Source organism: Aspergillus udagawae (assembly GCF_001078395.1).
Source record: "Aspergillus udagawae IFM 46973 DNA, scaffold_10, whole genome shotgun sequence".
Lineage (NCBI taxonomy): Eukaryota > Fungi > Ascomycota > Eurotiomycetes > Eurotiales > Aspergillaceae > Aspergillus > Aspergillus udagawae.
The window spans coordinates 320726-341607 of record NW_025091273.1 but is presented as its reverse complement, the minus strand read 5'-3'; the positions used below and the strand labels follow the sequence as shown (position 1 = coordinate 341607).

Genomic DNA, 20882 nt, shown 5'->3' with positions numbered 1-20882 from the left:
GGCGCCGGTGGCCCGAGATCCCGCCCGGGGGGGGGGGGGGTTGGTTGGTCGCAGTCCAACCCGCATGGATATGAGGGTGGGTTAGATAGATGGTGGATCAACCCATAATCCGCATGGGTTGGATCAAACATCATGTAGATCAATCCATATCCAATCCACGACCAGTCTAATCCAGCGTATCTAAGCCAAGACTTCGTCCCGTACCCAAATACAAGACTTCCTGTATGCTATGCTGTGGTGTTTACCATCATGTGATCTGATTGATCCGTCACGTTGCTGAGAGAATGGTCAAACACAGCCAATCAGCGGCATTTACCATTCTCATCACAGTATTCTTCACCTATCCCCAAGCATTCAAACTTTGTTTCAGTCTTCCAAGAGTTAGTGACCAGAAAATACTAATACAGTATACACAAGCGGAGCGAGTAAAGAAATAGAGGGAGCATGGCCATGGTTCTAAACTTACCCGCCTCTGCCTCTGTGACTTTTAGTTTCCATTCCAGATATCCAGTGGTGGTTGGACAAGTGTGTTGGTAGCTGTTAATGACTGAATGATGATTCATTCGACCAATCAGGTAGCACATATATATTAACTACTTTCCCCCGTACTATGTATCCCTGAGACTACTGTGGATCGCTTCGTATCTGATTCCACCGCTTCAACTCAATCACCCGAATCCAATGAGCCGCCAAATCATCAACAACTCTATTCGCCAGCTTCTTCAAATCCGCCTCGCTGTCACCACACTCATCCACAGCCGACTGAACAGCCTCACACTCCCAGCACAGGCAAATATGATATTCCATGCCAAAGCAAGAACGGGAGTTCCCCAGCTTTGCACTGCCTAGGACACGGCGTGGGAAAGCTTCTGCATTCAATGGATGATTCTGGGGACTTTTCACTTCAGCTGCACTATTTGGGTCGAACCTGCATCAATTTGATGCTAGCCATTTCTTTGGACAGTACTCGAGATGAATGTTATTGTCCCTATTCTTTGGCTGGTTGCTCCGGACTGACGGCATTACTGCGCGGGATCTTTCCGGCACCCATACCTGCGTCCATGAGTACTATGGAGGAATGGATGCAGAAGAGATCGAGGAGATCCAAGATGAGGAACGTCTTTTAATAGAGGAGCTTGAAGAACTCGTGTGTGAATTTGCCGCAACATTTGGAAACCTTTCCCTATCATTTTCGGGCTTCTTGACGGACTACTGGCTGGCCCGCACGCATGAGGTTCAATTTCCTTGAGGAGTGCTTAGCATAGAGGCGGTCACTCGGATTCTAGAGACTGGAGCCGTTCTGCATGAATAAGTACATCGACGAAAGTGTGTAAATTTGTGGCTTTGCTAAGTCATCCTGTCGGGTTTAATTCTGTCTGGATCAGCCGCGGCATTGCCTCCAATCCCATAAAACCAGTATGGCCCTTCCGATGTTATGTCCCCATTAATAGACATACTCAATCGTGCCTACGGGACTTTTGTTCTAATATCTGCATCGGCTGGGGATTATTTGGAAGCATTAAGGTGTTATGAATCCTGTTTGTCTTACTCTGGTTGACACGGCCTAATCTGGGGTTTGCATTGGCAATAGACTTCTCAGTGTCATTGTAATTACACTGAGGAGCACAAGTTCCACCGAGCGTCGTTTGTATACAACCACACGAAGAGTATCATTGAAGAATGGAGAGGAACTCCTTGGCGAAAGCGGCGGCCGTGGCTGCCGCGTATGGCTGCCATGTCTTCAGCTTATGCGAGTCGGCATAGTCGCAGATGCCGCGGACGACTAGGCACGGGAGCTCATCTATTAGACCGGGGGCTTCCATCTCAAGGCAGATGATGCCAAGCTCACGTTGGAGTTTATCCCGGGTTACCGCGTCTTTAACCACAATGTTGGATGAGCCAATCGTTCCGTAATGAATGCTTGGTGCTGTCGAGCCTCGCGGCTGTCGTTTCACCACCATCTCTCGTCCGCAGCTCTGACAGTCACTGCCGGCTTGGTGAGGATACATGGACTGGAAGAGGATATCGTTTTCCTCACCCTGGTGGATGTATTGTCCGTCTCTCATATCGGGGTGCCTTCGCAGCATCTCGGACAGATGATTGCTTAGTCCGTTTCCATCGAGCTTGTGTTGTGCGATCAGAGTCTCGAGGGTCGCCATGACGAATGGCGGCGGCTTATTCAAAGAACCTGTTCGTTCAAAATCCCTATCGGTATTGACCTTTCCACGGTCAAACTGTACCACACCCCCAAAGGTGTTGGTCGGTTTGCCGACAACCACGTCTCCGAGACGTATGTCGTGTTTGGGAGGATCAGGGATACCACCTCCAACCCCAACCAAGAGGCCGAAGCGCAGATACGGAAAATCGTTTCGCAACTGAGTAGCTACCGCCGCGGCGCTGTTGGTTCCGGTCTCGGGCATAACTGTCACGACCACATTGTGATGTTCTATTTGCCCCAGAACATACGTGTTTCTCTCTCGTGTGGACAGTACCGCTGTGTGCCTCTCATCCAGTATTGCGAGGATTGGTGCCATCTCAGTAGCCATGGGACAGATGATTGCAATGTTATACGTTTGCTGAGGGGAAACACTGGGAGAAAGAGCGGTTAAACTGAAGTGAGATGTGCTGGATGAGTGTAATATTGCTGTTGACGGTACGGTACAGTCAGTATTAGAATCCTTAGTAATTGAAAGTGATCGCTGCCCGAACTGGAGTTTCTTCAAGTGAACCGTTGTAGGTGGTAATAAGTGGATGGTTGCCGGCTGTTGGGTAGCGATTTTCGGTTCTTGTATGCCTGTAGAATATAGCTCGTGGACCTTAATTTTGAAGCCCTTGAATAGTTCCTCCTCCAAAGGGGCCACAACATTTTTGTAAAACAGGCTACGGAATTCAACATGATTGAATGAAGGTGCTTCCAGAGGCAGGAATTTACCACAATCTAGGCAGGCTTCAATAGCGGCAAGATAGTCGGCATACATGTCTTCCGAGGCTTCCTCCAATACACGGTTAACCATGAAGAAAGGAGTGTCAGGCGTCTCCTTTTGCGTGATTGCGTCGTAGTCCGCCTCGGTCGCCTGAATTGTCTCTCCATGATGGAGTTCTAAAAGAAGTTGTGCAAAATCCAAGATTAGGGGATACTTATGTATTCGATCTGCAAGCGGTTCCACTTCCTGCGAGTCGAGCGTGAGTGACCCAGCGATATATGGCTGCCGAATGTTCGGCAAGCGTTGCATTGAAGGGTCATATTGGAAGAAAATCTTGGTTGCATCCCAAGACCCCTGGATCCAAGGACTGTCACAGAGATATAACATTTTGTGGGCAAGAATCACGGCAAGGATCCTCTTTTCCTTCAGTGAGACCTTCGATAAATCCCTTTTGCTCTGGAATGAAAGGTAACCGTCGTCTAGCAAGGACTGTAGGGAAATAGTGGGAGACCACCCTGGGTTTGACCTTCTCTGACGCGGATTGGAACAATCCCAGAGCCGCTGGTCCGCGGCCAGGAGACGTAACAAGACCTTCCAACTCTGCGAGCGATGGATGGTGTCACATAGGTTCTGCACCTCCGGATACCTCTGACCTGTCTGAGTCATGCTGGAGAATAGCTGTAAGAATGACAATGTTTTCATTCAGCTGCAAGTTCTACCGTTTTACGTACCTCTGAACGGAGCATTTAGCTTCCTGCCATTTCAAGGGCCCCTGACATGTGGACAAGAACATGTCTACCTCCAGTTCAGTGTCAGCAGCTTGGTGAACTTGCAAATACAGCCTTGCTTCATGCCTGCAAACGCAATTCGTCGAGGAATTCACCAATGAGGAGTGAAGGGCGTGCAATAGCTCGCGAATTACGGTATCTGGACCGTCGTCCCGTTTGATCTCACTCTCAAAGTTGTCTGACTTCGTGTCTGTGACCGCATGATGTGGCTCAGCGACTGGTCGGTACAATTGTCTCATCGCTCGACTAAATGAGTTTATCTCTTGGAGAATTGTAACGTAATCCTTCTCTTCCTGGTGACGTATCATTGTGTCCAAATCCTGCAGATTGTGCACGTGTCCTCCAGCACCACCATGGATAAGCCTTTTCACAATCTGTAACTTCGGAAAGGATGAACTCGGTAAGCAAGGAGTTGGCAGTGGTGATGGGTCCCTCATAGAGCATTGTTTTATCGGTAGTGACTCGCCGTTTGTGCATGGATGGAAGGGCCGGCTAGATAACTCCTCGAGGCTCTTTTTCGTCTGTTTCTCCGAGTGAGTACTCGGCTTCGCTACGTCAGCTTTTTACCCCCCACACACGGACTTTGATGCCTTTTACACTAACAATGTTTGCCGACAACGAAGTTGAGCTCTTGCTATGATCGGAGGCCAGGATACCGTCGTCGAGCAGGTTTTCGAAGGCCGCAAGAAGGCTGTTCAACGCATCACAACATTGCGTAAATGCCGCGGCCGATAGTTCCCAGTGAGGATGGACGTAAAATAAAATCATCTGGACGTCGATCTGGAAGAAATCCCTGTAATTCCTGAGTCGCTCGGCGTGGAAATTGCCTGCAATGTCCCGTTGCTGCCCGTCGCCGCTATTGCGGGAAGGGCGGCTGAACAGATCGTGAGCTGCCTGGAGTAGCTCCCACTGCTCTGCGCCATCTATTGCAAGTTTCATTCTGGCAAATTAACTCATGATCCGCCTTCTAGTCGAATTTAGTGGACAACCTGGGAAAATAGTCGAGACAGAGGTGGGAGTTGAGAGCTGTGTCAGCATGGACCACGTGTCATGGTGGGGTTCTTGAAGCCTCATCGCAAAATAGGCGGTAATGTATCTCTCACTGCTATCTCTGGATGATCAAGACAGGGTTCTAATAGCGTCTCACAGCAACGGTCCTAGTAATAATCTGCCATCTACATCATGAGTAGTCACGGTATAGAATTCAAGGAAAGTAATGGCCCCTCTGTCAAAGGTCATATCTCTATCCAGGACTTGACCACCGACTGTTGCTTCTTATTCGAAAAGATCTTGAGTTCCCTGCACCCCAACTCAGAGGAGTCTGACTTGGTTGAGACTGAATTTGGGCGTCTCAATATCTGGGCTAGCAATGTCGGTGCCCTCGCTCATGAAGCGGCGTCGCTGGATCACCGCCTGCGCCACAGTCACGACATCAAGAGTCTAGTTGCACACCTGCTTGAGGTGTTGGAACGCAACTTGCGGCAAGGTAGAAAACACCGTCCTGAGTACCTCTCCTGGCTGATCGGTCTCTGAAGCCACGGTAGTCATTACTCAGTGGAAGAATATCGATGAAACGAACGCAGCAGTGACCCCCGAAAGGGAGGATTTGTCAAGGTTATTTCCTCAGGCGATACAAGCAGCCGGCGCAAGCATCGACAGACTGCACATACTGGCAAACATAATTCGGAAATCTTCGGCCCAGAGCAGAAATCTCCGCGCACGAGCGTTTGCGGAAGAAGAGGACGAGAAAGGCTTTGAAAAGTTTGCCTTGCTCATGGTGAAGCATCGATTCAAGGAGGCAAGCGAATCCCTGTGTGAGCAGCTTGCCATCTCAATGGCCATGCGTCGAAAGCAGTTTGTGTATAAATTGAAACATCAGAACAAACTAGCATTTCAAGTGAAGAAAACCAATGTCCGACGGCTGGCTATAGCATACGGCGAACGGAATACTGAGCGGCATAGCGAACAACCTGTCCCTACACTCTCAGTCTCCTTGCAAGAACAGGAGGTTAACGATGCGCCAGAATCACGAATTAAGAACCTGGCCCCATCGCAAACTAATGCCTCGACGCTAGACTCCAAGCTATTCCGCCAAATGCTACGTGATTCTAAGCCACCGCCGTCCACTGCTAGCGCAGGAACATCAATTCACGATGCGAAGCTAGCTTATCCGCCACCTCCTATCACCAGAGAGAGCCAAAAGGAATGTATTTGTCCTTATTGTTGTGAAATCCTGCCCACAGCGAAGGTGAATACTGATCGTTGGTGGAAGAAACACGTCGACGCTGACCTCGAGCCATACGTCTGTATTTCAGAAAAGTGCATGATGAATCCCGTTCAATTTGTCAAGTTCGACGATTGGAAACTTCATATGTCCCAGCATGGACCGTCGGAATATGCATGGAACGTGCACTTGCTTGCCTGGCTCTGTCCGATATGCAAGACGCTCGAACCGTTCCATTGGAAGGAAAACTTTTTGCATCATATGAAATCTAATCATTCAGAAAGATTCACCCAGTCTCAATTATCGACACTTGCCAGGCGCAGCACGCTGTCAGTCTCACGGGACATTTTCGTGTGTCCTTTGTGCAACTGCGTTCCACAAGAGATCGAGCGCATTCCATCTGAGAAGCGAAAAAACTTTTCGGCCTTGCTACCGAAGCATATTGCCGGTCATCTGAAATCTCTTCTTTTTCTTTCGTTGCCGTATCGAGACGATATTAATGAAGACATGTCGGGTGTCAGTCGTGACCCGTCTTTTGGAGGTTCTGCAGGCAACAAGTTAGAAGCAAATAGCGCTATCGATTCGGATCTAGCTCGACCTTTCGTGTCAATGAGTTCCTGGGAGGTAGAGAGAGAGGACTCAAATATAGAAGCCTTTGCAAATGACAAGGAGATGGACTTTACATGGGACTTCATACCTATCAAGTCATATGATAGGGAAAAGGACCCGATCATTCAAAGAATAATCGCAGCTCTGCGGAAGCGAGAGGCTGGACCCTCGAGGACATTAGATCTGTGGCAAACCGCGTACAACGAAGAAGGCTCTCTCTCGGTGACAGATGGAAGTCGAAAGAAGCGCCGTGGATACTACGGATCTCCTGTCCCATCTACCAACGAGTACTCCGCGAATCAATGGACCTACAATGATTACACAGTCGCTGTGGTGTGCGCCATGGGTTTTGAGATGCGCGCAGTCCGCTACATGCTCGACGACGAACACCCCCGTTTGCCCACCAAGCAAGGTGATTCAAGCCTATATGTCCTCGGCGAAATCAGCGGTCACAATGTCGTGATTGCCTGTCTTCCAGGTACCCAAGGGAAAGGAGCCGCGGCAATCGTCGCCAACAACATGCAACGTACGTTCCCTTCAATCAAATGGCGCCTTCTGGTGGGCATCGGAGGTGGTGTGCCGAGCCCAACACATGATATCCGCCTCGGTGATATTGTTGTGAGTATGCCCGACGGACTATTCGGTGGAGTAGTTCAGTATGACCTAGGGAAGGATGTGGAGGATGGCTTCACCCTTAAAGGATTCCTCTGGCCACCCCCTCCCATCTTGAGGAGTGCTGTGGAGATGATGCAATCTGATCACTTGACAAAAAAGAAGAAAGTCAACGCCTTCTTGTCAGAAACGCTGCAAAAGTGGCCTGGCCTCGCAGAATATCAACGGCCACCAGCAGAATCCGATGTTCTCTTCCAAACGGATTATCCTCATGTACCTGATCAGGCCACATGCAGGAGATGCGAAAGGACTCAAATTATTAATCGGCCTTCACGTGTATCTGATAATCCTAAGATTCATTATGGATTGATTGCCTCCGGGGACCGAGTAATAAGGAGCACTATTAAGCGAAACAAAACGGGCCAAGACATCGGCGATATCCTCTGTTTCGAAATGGAAGCAGCCGGCATCATGACAGAGTTTCCATGCATTGTAATTCGCGGCATCTCCGACTATGCAGACTCTCACAAGAATGATAAATGGCAGCACTATGCAGCAGCGGCGGCAGCAGGGTGCGCGAAGGAGCTTCTTTCATATCTGGACCCAGAGGATCACCAAATCCCGCCAATATTGTCCCTTCGGCAGCCGTTGCACGGCCAATTCAACGTTAGTCGTGGACTGCCCGGAAGTACCAACATACATACACCTCGCCAGGGTTCCCCTGCCCTACAAAGCACGGTCTTAGGTCAGCATCCGAGGGGTGGAATCCCGTCCCTCAGTGAAGAGCATAAACGGATGCTTCTAGACTCATTGAAATTTGACCAAATCGATGCTCGCCATATGGCCATCAAAAGAGCACATGCAACGACTTGCAGATGGCTCCTCAGTAAGCCGGAGTACCTTGACTGGCTTGATAACACCAAGCTCAACGAACATCACGGCTTCTTGTGGATGAAGGGGAAGCCTGGGACCGGCAAGTCAACAATAATGAAATTTGCCCTTGCGGATGCCCGGAAAATGATGAAGGACAGGATAATCGTGTCTTTTTTCTTCAACGCACGAGGAGAGGACTTGGAAAAGTCTACAGTTGGATTATATCGAGCCTTATTGTCAGAGATTCTTGAACGAGTCCCAGAACTTCAGTGTGTCTTCGACACCCTAGAGTTAAGGACTTGGAACAGCGGCGGACATCACCAGTGGGGTGTTGAGTTGCTGAAAGATCTGTTCGAACAAGCAATACTACGCCTTGAACAGTCTTCCCTGATGTGTTTCATTGACGCCTTGGATGAGTGTGCGGAACATGAAGTGCGTGACATGATATCATTCTTCGAACATGTTGGCGAACTTGCTGTTGATGCTGGAATTCGATTCCGAGTCTTACTGTCAAGCAGACACTACCCGTATATCACTATAAAGAGAGGACTGGAATTGATTCTAGAGGGCCAAGAAGGCCACTTCCAAGACATCGCCAATTACGTGAATAGCGAACTGAAAATTGGGCACAGCAACCGCGCCATGCAGATCAGGGGTGAAATTCAAGAGAAAGCCTCTGGAGTTTTCATGTGGGTAATTCTTGTTGTGGAGATCCTCAATAAGGAGTATAACAGTGGCCGTGTCCATGCTCTTCAACAAATACTTCACAGGATCCCTGGCGACCTGCATGAGCTATTCCGCGATCTTTTAACACGGGACGGCCATAATCGAAATCAGCTACTGTTATGCATCCAATGGGTGCTCTTTGCAAGGCAGCCATTAAAACCAGAGGAATTGTATTTTGCCATTGTTTCTGGCATTGAGCCAGGAGCTTCAACAGCGCGGAATACCGATGTGCTCACAATTGATGTCATCAGGAGATTCATCCTCAATTCATCCAAAGGACTCGCTGAAGTTACACACTCCAAGGCTCCGACGGTCCGGTTCATTCACGAGTCAGTTAGAGACTTTTTCCTCAAAGAAAACGGGCTCTGCAAGATTTGGCCTGACTTTGGAAGCAACTGGCAAGGACAAAGTCATGACCAACTTAAGCAGTGCTGCCTTACCTATCTCAACGTCGATGTCTTTAAACATGTTGATCTCAGTAAGCCACTAGCGAAAGCATCTTCCAAGGAAGCTGCAAACCTCCGCGACTCGGTTGCTAAAGCGTTTCCATTCCTGGAGTATGCCGTACGCAACGTGCTGTACCATGCTGATGCTGCTGAAGGTAGTGGCATCGCTCAAGGAGATTTTATCCATGGCTTCCAGCTTCCCTATTGGGTGCAACTCGACAATCTATTCGAAAAACACGAAGTACGCCGGCATACACAAAACATGAGTCTACTGTATATCTTAGCAGAGAACAATCTGTCGAATCTCATCAGAGTTCACCCTTCTGTCATATCCTGTTTTGATGTGGAAGGAGAGCGCTACAAGTCTCCCTTTTTCGCGTCCCTTGCTACCGGAAGTGGGAAAGCTCTCCAAACACTTCTGCAAGCCTATACGGCGGACATGCACCCGGAAAGTCGACTGCGTGAGCTGTGCGACAAATATTGCCAGGACGGAAGCAGAAGCCCTAACCTGGGACGCGATTTTAACTTCTCAGACCATAGGACCGTCCTGTCACGTATAGCAGAGCTTGACGAGCTATTATTCGCTTTTCTCCTTGAAACAGGGAAATTTATGCCGGACTCCAGAGACAAAAATGGGCAGACACCCCTGTCATGGGCAGCAGTGAATGGAAATGAGGAAATAGTCAAGCTGCTGCTAGCAACAAACCAAGTTGATCCAGATTCCAAGGACAATGATGGGCAGACACCGTTGTCATGGGCAGCAGCAAGCGGGAATGATGTAATAGTCAAGCTGCTACTGGCAACAGGCCAAGTTGATCCAGANAATAGTCAAGCTGCTACTGGCAACAGGCCAAGTTGATCCAGATTCCAAGGATAAATTTGGGCAGACACCGCTGTCAAAGGCAGCAGAGAAAGGAAATGAGACAATAGTCAAGCTGCTACTGGCAACAGGCCAAGTTGATCCAGATTCCAAGGATGATTTTGGGGGCACCCCGCTGCTAGGGGCAGCAGCATTGGGAAATGAAGGGAGGGGAAATGCGGCAATAGTCAAGCTGCTACTAGCAACAGGCCAAGTGGATCCATGTTCCAAGGACGGTATTGGAAAGACACCACTGTCAAGGGCAGTATACAATGAAAATGAGGTAATAGTCAAGCTGCTACTGGCAACAGGCCAAGTTGATCCAGACTCCAAGGATAATGAAGGGCGGACACCACTGTCATGGGCAACAGGAACAGGAAATGAGGCAATAGTCAAGCTACTACTGGCAACAGGCCAAGTTGACCCAGATTCTAAGGATATTGAAGGGCGGACGCCACTGTCATGGGCAGTATACCATGAAAATGAGGCAATAGTCAAGCTGCTACTGGCAACAGGCCAAGTTGATCCAGACTCCAAAAGGGCGGGGATGGCGGCGAGGGAGGATATCGAGGACGATCGGGGGGGTAGACGAGAACGCAAGAAGCAGAATGGAAGACAGGACGAAGACAACTACGGAGAAATAGACGAGGAATTAGAGATAGAGGGCGGCGGTGGAGGGAAGGAACATGATAGCGCCGGGGGCGAAGCTGCGTCAGGAGACAGATGTTTACAAAGGAAGGATTATGAGGACGAAAAGAGATAAGAATGAGGAGCAAGAGGAAGGAAGGGGAGGAGGGGTTGGAGGTGGGAGGTGGTGGTGAATGGGAGACTCAGCCGTCTAAACGGCAGTGAACACTGTGAAAATGTCGTCGAGGTAATATTTTGATAATTCCACTTTATCCTGCAATCCTGAGAGAGTCTCAAACTGTTCGAATAGAATCTGCCATTTCTGCTTGAAACTGTCTGAAGATGCTTTACAGCGAGTGTTTAGAATCCACTGCGTTCTCAGGACAAAACCAGAGAAGCACAGGATGTATTAACGAGTAGTGTATCCACCGTTGGCAAAGATTGTCTGTCCAGTGATCCAAGCACCTTCAGTGCACAGGAAGCGAATGATAGGAGCGATGTCCTCGACCATGGTCAGACGGCCACCCATGCCGTTAGCTTTGTGGAATTCAACTGCTTCAGGTGACTCCTGAGGATAGAAGAACGCTATAATGGTGATTAAAAGTCAGCCTCCCATCCACGCAACCATGAGACAAGCAGAAACATACGCGTATCCATTGGTCCAGGTGCGACATTGTTGACACTGACTCTGCGAGACTGGAGTTCCTTGCAAACTCCCCTATGATAGCGTTAGCCCTGTGTTTCGAGGATGGTAGAATGCGAGATACCGAGTGAAATGCTCGACTGGAGCTTTGCTGCCAGCGTAAGAAGTATAGTAGCCAGTGAATGCGCCAAGGAGGGCAGTCACAATAGTGATGATCTTTCCGCCATCTGTGACATGGGCAGCAGCTTCCTTGAGAACAAAAAATGCTGTCTTGGAGTTCACACTGTGGCACAAGTGTCAATTAATATGCTACTCGGTCTTCCCAATGGAATCACAAGCACTTACGCAAACATCGTATCATATTCCTCTTCGCTGATCTCCGTGATCGGCTTCTTAAGGACCTTTCCAACCGTGTTGACCACAATATCGATATGGCCAAAGTCGCGAAGCACCTCTTGGAATAGCTTCGTCACCGCATCAGCAGAAGTCAGGTCACCCTGATAGAAGGAAACCTTGACCGAAGGATTCTTCTTCTTGAGGGCGGCCTCGAGTGCGGCTGCATCCTTCTCGCCGCCTTTTGAGTGATAGTGAAGGGCAAGATTAGCGCCAACGCTGGCCAGCTCGAGGGCAGTTTGAGCTCCAAGATTCTTGACGCCGCCAGTAATGAGACCAACCTTGCCATTGAGAGCCATCTTTGTATTGAAGTAGGATAGTAGTAGTTGAAGATTTCGTGCAATTGATTGACTGAGGATGTGCCCTCTAAATTTTGATCGAGGGAACTTCACTCTTCTTATATGTCCATGATAGCATCAAACCTAATGATGATGTTATAGCGATAGCTTGATGGTGGTGATGGTCTGGCCTTCATATTGAAGACTCATGCAAGATCCATAAACGGAAATAGTGGGGCGTACTCAGAATCACTCCGTTTCATTGGTCAAGAGCAGCGGGGTCAGAAATCTGATGTGATATCCCAATTAGGAAGTCTCCACATAGTTGCCTCGATAGTTCTCCAATGCAATCGTTCTTGCTAAGTAGCATTGTGAACTTATGACAAGACCTGGGTAAACTCAGCCCAAAATCTCAGACCGAGAAGCTCCGTTGGTGTTTTGCTAGCTCATCACAGTGCGGTCTAGCGTTGTCAAGGTCTATCCTGACGTCATAGACAATAGTAACGTTCCCACTCTACCTCGTAACCTCGTAGGCTTGTAGTGCCTCGAGACACTTCCCTCACGTCGGGTTACATCAACACTGTGGGTATCATGAGCTTCCGAGGAAATGGCCAGGATTCGGGTCCGGTAAACTTCCATCCGGTACGAAGGTAGCCCCCGGAAAGTAGTAGGTTCCAGATCCATGCAAAAATGCCGCGTTGCGGTCAACCCAAACCACGATTCGATACAGCAAGCCGTCTAGGCCTAATGTTGCGAACCCGCCTCGTAAACTGATGGCTCGCACAAGACCTTGCATGTGAACATTGTAGTTTTCAAAACTGCCGAACATGGCTTCATAGCTTGCCATTTTTGCTATAGCCCCTATCAAAGCATCGTCTATATCCTCGGGTCGCGGGTCTTCCAAACGCTGGTTGATGGAAGATATAGCTTGACACCGGAGATCGAGGAGGTCTATTCTTAAGCTCCCAGGATGTGCCTGGAGAGAGGCATAATGCGATGCAGCAAGAAGCATCACAACCCAAAACAAAGCTGGCTCGGTCATCACTAATGGAAACCAACTGGTTCTCAAGAGACCATGGTTCCCAGGCTGGTCAAGTTCTGGAATATCAACGGCCATGTGTACCAAGTCTTTGGGTATTCGTCAAATTTCCCTTCTCATCGCTTCATATCTCCAGGATTGAATTACTTACAGTGATCGACAAGCTTCGCGGTCCAAGGTCGACTTGGGATAGGATACGATTGGAAAGGGTCCACACGGAGTCCACCTATTGTAGGTGATATGCAGATTGTGTAGTGGTCGGAAGAAGAACCGGGGTCAACCTGATCTCGAGTGCCGTTTTCTTCTGTAGCTAATATGGCTTTCTTTCGGGGACCAGATCGCTTCCATTGCTGGCGTGTCACATGCGAACGGAATTCGCGTTCTTTCGCGCGCTCGAGGGCGTCCCTTGGCTTCTTGACGTTGATGAAAACGTAGTCCATTCTTCGCACGATAGTGGGCAGCGTGAACGCGCTACTTTCCGCATAGATCACCAGCTCGGGAATTGAAATTTTATCAACACGCTCAATAGAGGCACTTGGAGCGATTACAAATGGTCACTGTCCTGCAGAGGAGATGGAATCCTGAAGAGGAGAGGGGGGAGAGGTAGGGAGGACAGCAGCAACCCCACTAAGGCACAATCGCATTCTGCACAGCCCAACCACCATAATTGGATAGCTCTATACCGTATGGAACATTAATTATTTTTCCGAAATGTCTGCACCACCCACTGAACTGACCTGTTAGATTAATCACTGAATGACAATTCATTCTACCAATCAGGAAGCACATACATACTAACTAATGTACTTCTTACTATCCTTGAGGCTACTGCGGATTGCTTTTTCCTTGATTCCGCCGGTTCAACTCAAACACGCGATGAGCTGCTAAATCATCGACAACTTTATTCGCCAGCTTCTTAAAATCCGCCTCGCCATCACCACACTCATCCACAGCCGACTGAATAGACTCGCACTCCCAGCACAGGCAAATATGATACTCCATGCCAAAGTAGTCTCTGAACAGCAACGACGTCTCGTCCGACTGCGTCCGCAGCACCCCCGGCGGGATGGTATCATCGTGGTTGATGAACCTCCCTGCCCGTTTCTCCATACTGGCTTCGTACATGCTCGCCGAGCATTGATGCGTATGCCATACTAGGTCGATGTCCAGCGTTGGCACAAGAGTTGTTCCCGGGCGGAGTTTGAATAGCTGTAAGAAGTATTCGTAGCGCGTGACTGCTCTGGATAGCGTCCCGTGGACGCCAGGGCTGCGGATCCAAAGGTATCCAACCATCTTGTCGACGAAGACGCGTTGGCGCTCGACTGCGGCGAACAGGTATGTCGCGTATGGGCCTGGATAGGCGGCTGCGTGGCAGGCGGCCGCGAAGGCGCTGTGCGGTGACCCTGCTTTCTTCTCCCGACAGAGACTGTCGAGCTTATTCAGATAGAGACGATTGGCAGGTGCCGAGTCCCGGTAAGCGAGTAGAAGAGAGGTATAGGGCTCGGGCTTCTGGCTGAGAAGGTAGGCGAGCAGGTCTGCTTCCTGGCCAGTCAAATTCGTAAAGTGCTGCCTTGCGTCGGAGGGCAGACTGAAAGTCCAGTCTTTGTCATTGATGCATTGGTGCTAAGCGGTCAGCTTGGACTAAAATTGAGGACAATGACTTACAATCTTGTCCCATGGGAATACCACACGCCGCATACGCTTGATCCCACTGGTCTCGCAATACGTCCTGAACCATCCCGGGTTCAAAAGGGCCGAATGCCACGCAGTGAGCACATCTAATCATTAGCTGTTGCTCTGGGATAGACGGATAACATACCCAATGGAGGACAAGCCGGCAGCTCAAGGACTTCATTCTCATTCGACGCTAAAATCTCGTCCATCTTCTTCAACCAGACAAAGAATCGGGCGACTCCAAGTCTGAGATAGAATGGCCATTTGACCTGCCGTTTCTGCGCAAACTTATTATCCTTTACCTCGATCGTTTTCCGCGTGTATCGTTGCACCACAGTCCGCTTCTCCGGCTTGATGTCGAGGATCGCGTCCAAGCTACTTGAATTGAGAACTTCTCGGCGGATATGGTTGATCGCCTGCAACAGTTCCAAGTGAGCGGCACATTGAGCGATGTTGGGGAGGGACATAGAATCCGTCCATTCAGGCACATATATATCCTTGAAGACCCTAGGATCTGGGATTTGTATGTCTTCACTGATGTTGGGAAACTTAAACTTGCGAACTGTAGGGGAGGCTAACAGCGAATTGCAGCGCCTGCTGTAGCTGTGCAGCTCTGTCTGCGACGCCGTGCATAGGACGGTCATTTTGATTGTAATGCGCAAGACTGAATTCTGCTTGATTCGGCTCCAGTGTTACATGCTCATTCATATATGCCTTAGCTCGGGCCCTCTAATAGTCAGTTGATCACATTCCGCCTTGCCAAGCGTGAGGCGCAGCTTGCCAGCCATTTGATGCGCCCGAGCGGCTTAATCCCCATGATCCCGAGAATACGAGAATCACAGCCGCCAGGCTCGGATAGAGCACACGTGAACTGTTACTGCTACCTGGGCGCAAGGCTGATTGAACGATGTTGCCTGCACCCTTGGCTCTGGTGCATCCGAATAGCTATATAAGTTCATACTGCACTCCACAGTCATTCAATCAGCACATTAACATCCTAACTGATATTTATCCAATGTCGCGACTGTCCCGGTTATTTGACAAGTCTAAACAGACTCAAGCCGTTACCTCAGAAAATCCAGGCAACTCGGCCTGGACTGAAGTCGGCAATGCGGCCGACCATCTTCTGGCAGAGCTTGAATCTCTCTACTGGACTGGTGTCAACCAAGAACTGGACTGCATTGCTTCCACCTTACGACAATGGCAGCAACGCCAGTTCCAGCATATCCGCCCAGACGCAGACAATACACTGGTCAACGGCTTCGACACCTTCATAGCCAATGTCCTCCAGCGGCCAACCGCGACACCTCCCAAGCTAGCCTCCCAAGAATCCACCAGGATCGACGACAAAGGGTGCCTGGTCAGGAGCGCAGAAATCCGTGCGATGGAGCTGGCAGCAGCGAAGATCAGGACGCGCGTGAATGTCGACGTCCATAAATGCCTGACACAACGTCCTGTTGAGACAGATGCCGCTAAGCGACGAGCACGGTTGCTTCTTCAAGCAGCTGGATTCTTGGATATCGAGAAAACAATTGAGCACTCACCAGCAGGAAATACGCCCAGCCCTCTCACTCCGCAGCTACAAATGACCAAGAAAGGCTTCAAGGGGTGTCTGGCCATCTCAGTCCTCCCTTGTAGTGAATGCAAGCGTGTCATCCGAGGGAGTATGTATCAAGCCACTGGTGTGTCCACCCAGACAATCTGCGAAGATTGCTACTGGGAGCATCATTACAGAGACCCTTCGTTCACCAAACAGTACAAGCATTCCATCGCGTCTGAGGTTACCGCCGGGATCAGTAAGCATGCTCGCTGCAGTTCTTGTCGAAAACATCGGAATGACATTCAACGGCCGTATGAGCTACAGACTAAAACAGAGGTGCATATGCTGGCCGACGCGAAGTACTTGAGTGTCAAGGACTTACAGAAGAAGTCAGGTCTTGGAGCTAGACCTACTCCCTTGGCCAAGGTTATTCAAAATGACTACAAGAGTCGGCCTAACATCTACTATGCCGCTTCGAGGTCTGGCGAGATGCGCCTGGTGGGGGACGAGTGGCTGTACAAGGATTTCGTGCAGGAGAATCCATGGAAGAACATTCGCGTGGCCGTTCGGGTTGGGCCACTGGTCATTGAGAATGGCAGTAAAGAGTAAGTCTCCTCGGCATGTTGGTGAAAGTGCTAATGATAGCAGGAGTCGAAATGGGGCCGGAATATCCCTCCGCGATCCAATTTTCGGACAAGAGCAGCAAAAGGCGGACCTCACTTGCCTTGCCATCTGTGGAGAGACAGAAAGACAGCTATGGCGCCATGCCAGCGCTCGTCCGCAGAAACGGAAACGCTTCCAAGCGGTGCTGAAGCAAGTCGTCGGGACTCCTTTCACCGGCTGGCCGTTGTCGGCGGCTGAGGAGGAGATCATCGAGCTGCTGGTGAAAGCGAGCAGGGACAGCACCGAGGGTACACGCCAGGAACTGCACAACAGAGTTAAAGCGTTCTTCAGTCCATGGGTGTCGGTTTACTTCAAAAGTATTGTGGGGAAGTTACTTGACAGCAAGACCACACTCGCATGGGACGGATTGGCCAATAACTGCCAGCAATTCTGTGACTCACTGATCGACTGGCAAGAATTTGGGTCACTCCTCGCTCAGTCCTCGATCACTGGCTCCGACAAGGATCGCCCGGAACCACTCTACCGCATGAGCTTCGTCTGTCGCCGTCGCGCAACACAGGATCCATTCCAACACCCAGACACCATCATCAACGTCCCATACGGACTGACAGAGGAGTATATCCGCCGCTTTCACTTTGGCTGCTACGCCGGCCCCGACCTGATCGATTCACTGCACGAGTACTGGTTCGACTGGGGCGGATTCAACAGACACCTCTATCCCAATCAAAACCTCTTCCCCTGGGACTGCACCGAAGCACTGCACCGCTACCCCGTCAAATGCGGCGCCTGCACCCTCTCTAAGCACGTCTGGGCCTTCCCCTTCGACTCCTGGTCAATCATCTCCCTGCACCTATCCAGAGACAGATTCACCTATCCTGCCTCCGAACCGAGTCCGACTTCTACCCGCGAAGCATCATGGATAAACAACCGCCTCACCCTCCTCACAGCCCTCGACTCCCTCTCCGCCGGTGCAACAGCCATGTCCCAGAGCCAGCAGTTCAAGCTATGGCTCCAACCTCAATCCAGCCCATCAGCCGATCGAATCAAACTAGGTGGTATCAACCGCGCACAGCCATGCAGCCATGCGCTGGAGCACCGCACCCACGATGACTTCTTTGTCGCAAGGTGGGTTTCCAACTATCAGTCCTCCATAAGGGCCTACGAAACCATGCGGGATAAGCGGTACTTGCCGGTGACGATACAGGAAAGGGAATTGGTGTTCTGGGGCATTGAGGGGGGGGAGCCGCCGGGAGAGTATCCAACTTGGGTGGTGCAGTACTCGCAGGTTCCGAATGCGAACTTTTCAGTGTCTGTCGGTCATACTACTGGGTGCGGAGCTTGTGGAACACAGGCGACTGCGGCTGCTTGTGGTGCGAACTGTGGTGCGAGCTGTGGGAGTGGTGGTGCAGGTGGTGAAGGCGGGGGCTGCGGTGGCGGAGAGGGCGGAGGAGGCGGCGGGAGTGGAGGAGGAAGTGGAGGAGGAGGGAGCGGAGGAGGGGGAAGTGGAGGAGGTGGGAGTGGAGGGGGAGGGAGTGGAGGGGGATGATGTGGAGGAAGTTGATATTCAGGTGTTCGTATGGCTGGGCCTTTCGATCTACCTCAGCAGCATCTCATATGAATGGTCATCGTCTACGGAGTAGGTTCAAGTATCCCTCGAACTGACTCGTATCAGGTCCCTTTGGTGGGTCAAGACATAAAAATGAGGTAAAGTAGAGGTTCAACTATGATTTATCCATTGCAGGTTGCTATGTTCCTGTAGCATGTAGTAATTGGGCAGTCAGTCTAGCTTCATAGCTGTGGTTTTATCAGGCACAGGCTCACCGCTGGGGAAGTTCGACAATGCATGGGAGAGCATGGAAACAGAGAGACGCTTCTCTTCCTACCGTATATTGAGCAGATCGACACGCAGAGTTGTGATCAGTTTGTATGGTTCTCAAAGACACAAAAAAATTTGTATCATATGGCATGTGAGATAATATCCACATATTATTCCTCCTGAATAACGTCAGAATCCCCCACAATGTGATGTCCCTAGATGCGATGGACAACCTGCTGCGCGCGCGTGTGTTCCTGGCGAGACTTTTCCCGCATGTCGAGTGCATCGATCATGGACATGGGCCACGACTCAGTGTCATCGAGAATCAGATGGCCGGCCCGCCGTGGATCTTGGAAGGTGAAGCAGTCGCCCTTTCCGGGCAGGTACGGATCCCAGAGTGTGAACTGCCCACAGAGGCGGATCTCCTTCAGGATAGTTGCAATTTGGCAAATCCAAAATCGGTGACATGGCATAACTGGCATAGATTGAGGAATATCATATGATGCTGCTGCTGCTCGTACGCTTTTGAACTGGCCGTTTGGTATGCTTTAACCGCAAGTGATAAGCATTCTAATTTAACAGTTGAATCTTTGTTTTGATGCCATATTGGAGATGATGATCTAAAGGACGCAAGGTCACAGGGGTTCTGAGGTGGGCTAGCTGGCTAGCTCGATTGGGTGACACTCAGTTGTGGATTACGTTACAATAACTACAACCCATCCCTCCGGTTTGCAGCTCTTGAGCTACGTCTTGTCTATTCACCTATAGATAGCCTGAGGAGTTTGCGGGTGTCAACTACCTATTATACCCTGCCTGCGTTTCCTCTAATTCTGTTCTGTGACTTACTACCCTTTCTCTTCACTAGCTACCTCTTCAAAATGCCTTCGTCCAATGCCGCAACGATCGCGTTCTCGATCCCTGAAATTCTAGAGATGATCTTGCTGAAACTTGATATGCGCACACTACTCTTGTCCCAACGAACCTGTCGCTCTTGGTTCACGACGATCAAATACTCAACTGCTATGCAAAAGGCTATGTTTTTTACTCCCATCGAAAAGATTCCAAATCAAGAGCCGCTTCAGAATTCTATGCTGAGAGAAGCATTCTCTGCACTCTTTGATTCCACTGACCCCATCGACCCTGATGATGAGTATGACTACGGTCAATCTGCCCTTTCTACATTCGACATGATCAAAAAGCCTCAAAAGCTAGCCGCGTATCTCCGACCGGAAGCAAGCTGGAGACTAATGTTGGTCCTGCAACCGCCGGCGCATAAGTTTGCAGTGTTTGAGGAAGGGTTCGGAATGGGCCATGGGTATAGATTTTTCGAAATTCCCGTAAGCCATATTCGACGTAATCGCACGCAGGGTAGTGGCAAACTAACAGCCCGAATACAGGGTGAACCGAAAGGATTCTCGGACGGCCTGCGCATGGGAGACTTCTTTGAGGAGCTGGTCTTTGGTAACAATGGCCAGTACGCGCGCTGCGATGTAAAACGTGTTATTTGGTGGTGTCGGACCCTTCCGCGTCCGCGACACCCCTGTTGTGAGATGAAGGAAGTTTCTACCAGAATCTTGAACTTTGAGATTGTGGTTTGGCTTCGCTACTATTCTAACGGGTGCACGGAGTCAGATGATGAGGAGCCGACACAGGATGAAGAAGTAATGGACAGAATTAAGGCTGCCTATAGAGAGATGGGAATACAGCCACGACTTCATGGGATGACTGGGCAATTCGAAGATTCGCATTTATGGGATTAGCTTGATGACATATACATCTCTGCATTATTGAAACGAATGCATTAGCCGCTCGGCAGCAATCGGATTTTTGGGAGCATCATCACCAGGTAACTAAAGGTGATGATGGGATCCTAAGGTCATCTGCAAACAATGCATGAAAGTCCTTATTCTGCCCCAGCGAGGCCGGAATGGTACCTTAACCATGTTCAAGCATACCGCTAAATCCTGGATGTTATTAGAAGATAATATTATGACAGATACTGCTGAATCTAAGCTTGTATCATATCTTGATCCTAAGCACCCTGAGTCATTGCGTAAAAATATGGCCATGCTGACTGTGGATACCATCCAGGTGATCAGTTGCTTAGCTACAGTAGAAGAGGATTCAATACTGGTGCTGGTTGGATATTACATGACATTTCATAATAAGAGTGATATATTTCTAAGG

At 49.8% G+C, this 20882-nt stretch overlaps 8 protein-coding genes across 8 annotated transcripts; 3 read left to right on the top strand and 5 right to left on the bottom strand.

Moving 5' to 3' along the window:
• Positions 1–1670: 1670 nt before the first annotated feature.
• Aud_001922 (uncharacterized protein) lies at positions 1671–4651 on the bottom strand (the record flags this gene model as incomplete). The annotated part of the gene is made up of 3 exons (XM_043295924.1): positions 1671–3602; positions 3808–4086; positions 4280–4651. The coding sequence occupies 3 exons, from the start codon at positions 4649–4651 to the stop codon at positions 1671–1673; spliced, it is 2583 nt and encodes an 860-aa protein (XP_043151859.1).
• A 243-nt stretch (positions 4652–4894) lies between these two features.
• Positions 4895–10824, top strand: Aud_001921 (Pfs, NB-ARC and Ankyrin domain protein; the record flags this gene model as incomplete). The annotated part of the gene is made up of 3 exons (XM_043295923.1): positions 4895–5198; positions 5257–9980; positions 10009–10824. The coding sequence occupies 3 exons, from the start codon at positions 4895–4897 to the stop codon at positions 10822–10824; spliced, it is 5844 nt and encodes a 1947-aa protein (XP_043151858.1).
• Positions 10825–11097: 273 nt separating this feature from the next.
• Positions 11098–12023, bottom strand: Aud_001920 (uncharacterized protein; the record flags this gene model as incomplete). Its single annotated transcript, XM_043295922.1, has 4 exons — positions 11098–11273; positions 11336–11406; positions 11456–11614; positions 11677–12023. The coding sequence occupies 4 exons, from the start codon at positions 12021–12023 to the stop codon at positions 11098–11100; spliced, it is 753 nt and encodes a 250-aa protein (XP_043151857.1).
• Positions 12024–12591: 568 nt separating this feature from the next.
• Positions 12592–13481, bottom strand: Aud_001919 (uncharacterized protein; the record flags this gene model as incomplete). The annotated part of the gene is made up of 2 exons (XM_043295921.1): positions 12592–13130; positions 13193–13481. The coding sequence occupies 2 exons, from the start codon at positions 13479–13481 to the stop codon at positions 12592–12594; spliced, it is 828 nt and encodes a 275-aa protein (XP_043151856.1).
• A 385-nt stretch (positions 13482–13866) lies between these two features.
• On the bottom strand, positions 13867–15359 carry Aud_001918 (uncharacterized protein; the record flags this gene model as incomplete). Its single annotated transcript, XM_043295920.1, has 3 exons — positions 13867–14664; positions 14707–14819; positions 14861–15359. 3 exons carry the CDS (start codon positions 15357–15359, stop codon positions 13867–13869), a joined length of 1410 nt encoding a protein of 469 aa, XP_043151855.1.
• Positions 15360–15730: 371 nt separating this feature from the next.
• Positions 15731–18519, top strand: Aud_001917 (uncharacterized protein; the record flags this gene model as incomplete). Its single annotated transcript, XM_043295919.1, has 3 exons — positions 15731–16860; positions 16904–18208; positions 18231–18519. 3 exons carry the CDS (start codon positions 15731–15733, stop codon positions 18517–18519), a joined length of 2724 nt encoding a protein of 907 aa, XP_043151854.1.
• Positions 18520–18865: 346 nt separating this feature from the next.
• Aud_001916 (uncharacterized protein) lies at positions 18866–19168 on the bottom strand (the record flags this gene model as incomplete). Its single annotated transcript, XM_043295918.1, has 2 exons — positions 18866–18874; positions 18929–19168. 2 exons carry the CDS (start codon positions 19166–19168, stop codon positions 18866–18868), a joined length of 249 nt encoding a protein of 82 aa, XP_043151853.1.
• A 405-nt stretch (positions 19169–19573) lies between these two features.
• Positions 19574–20455, top strand: Aud_001915 (F-box protein; the record flags this gene model as incomplete). The annotated part of the gene is made up of 2 exons (XM_043295917.1): positions 19574–20032; positions 20093–20455. 2 exons carry the CDS (start codon positions 19574–19576, stop codon positions 20453–20455), a joined length of 822 nt encoding a protein of 273 aa, XP_043151852.1.
• Between the last annotated feature and the right edge of the window lie 427 nt (positions 20456–20882).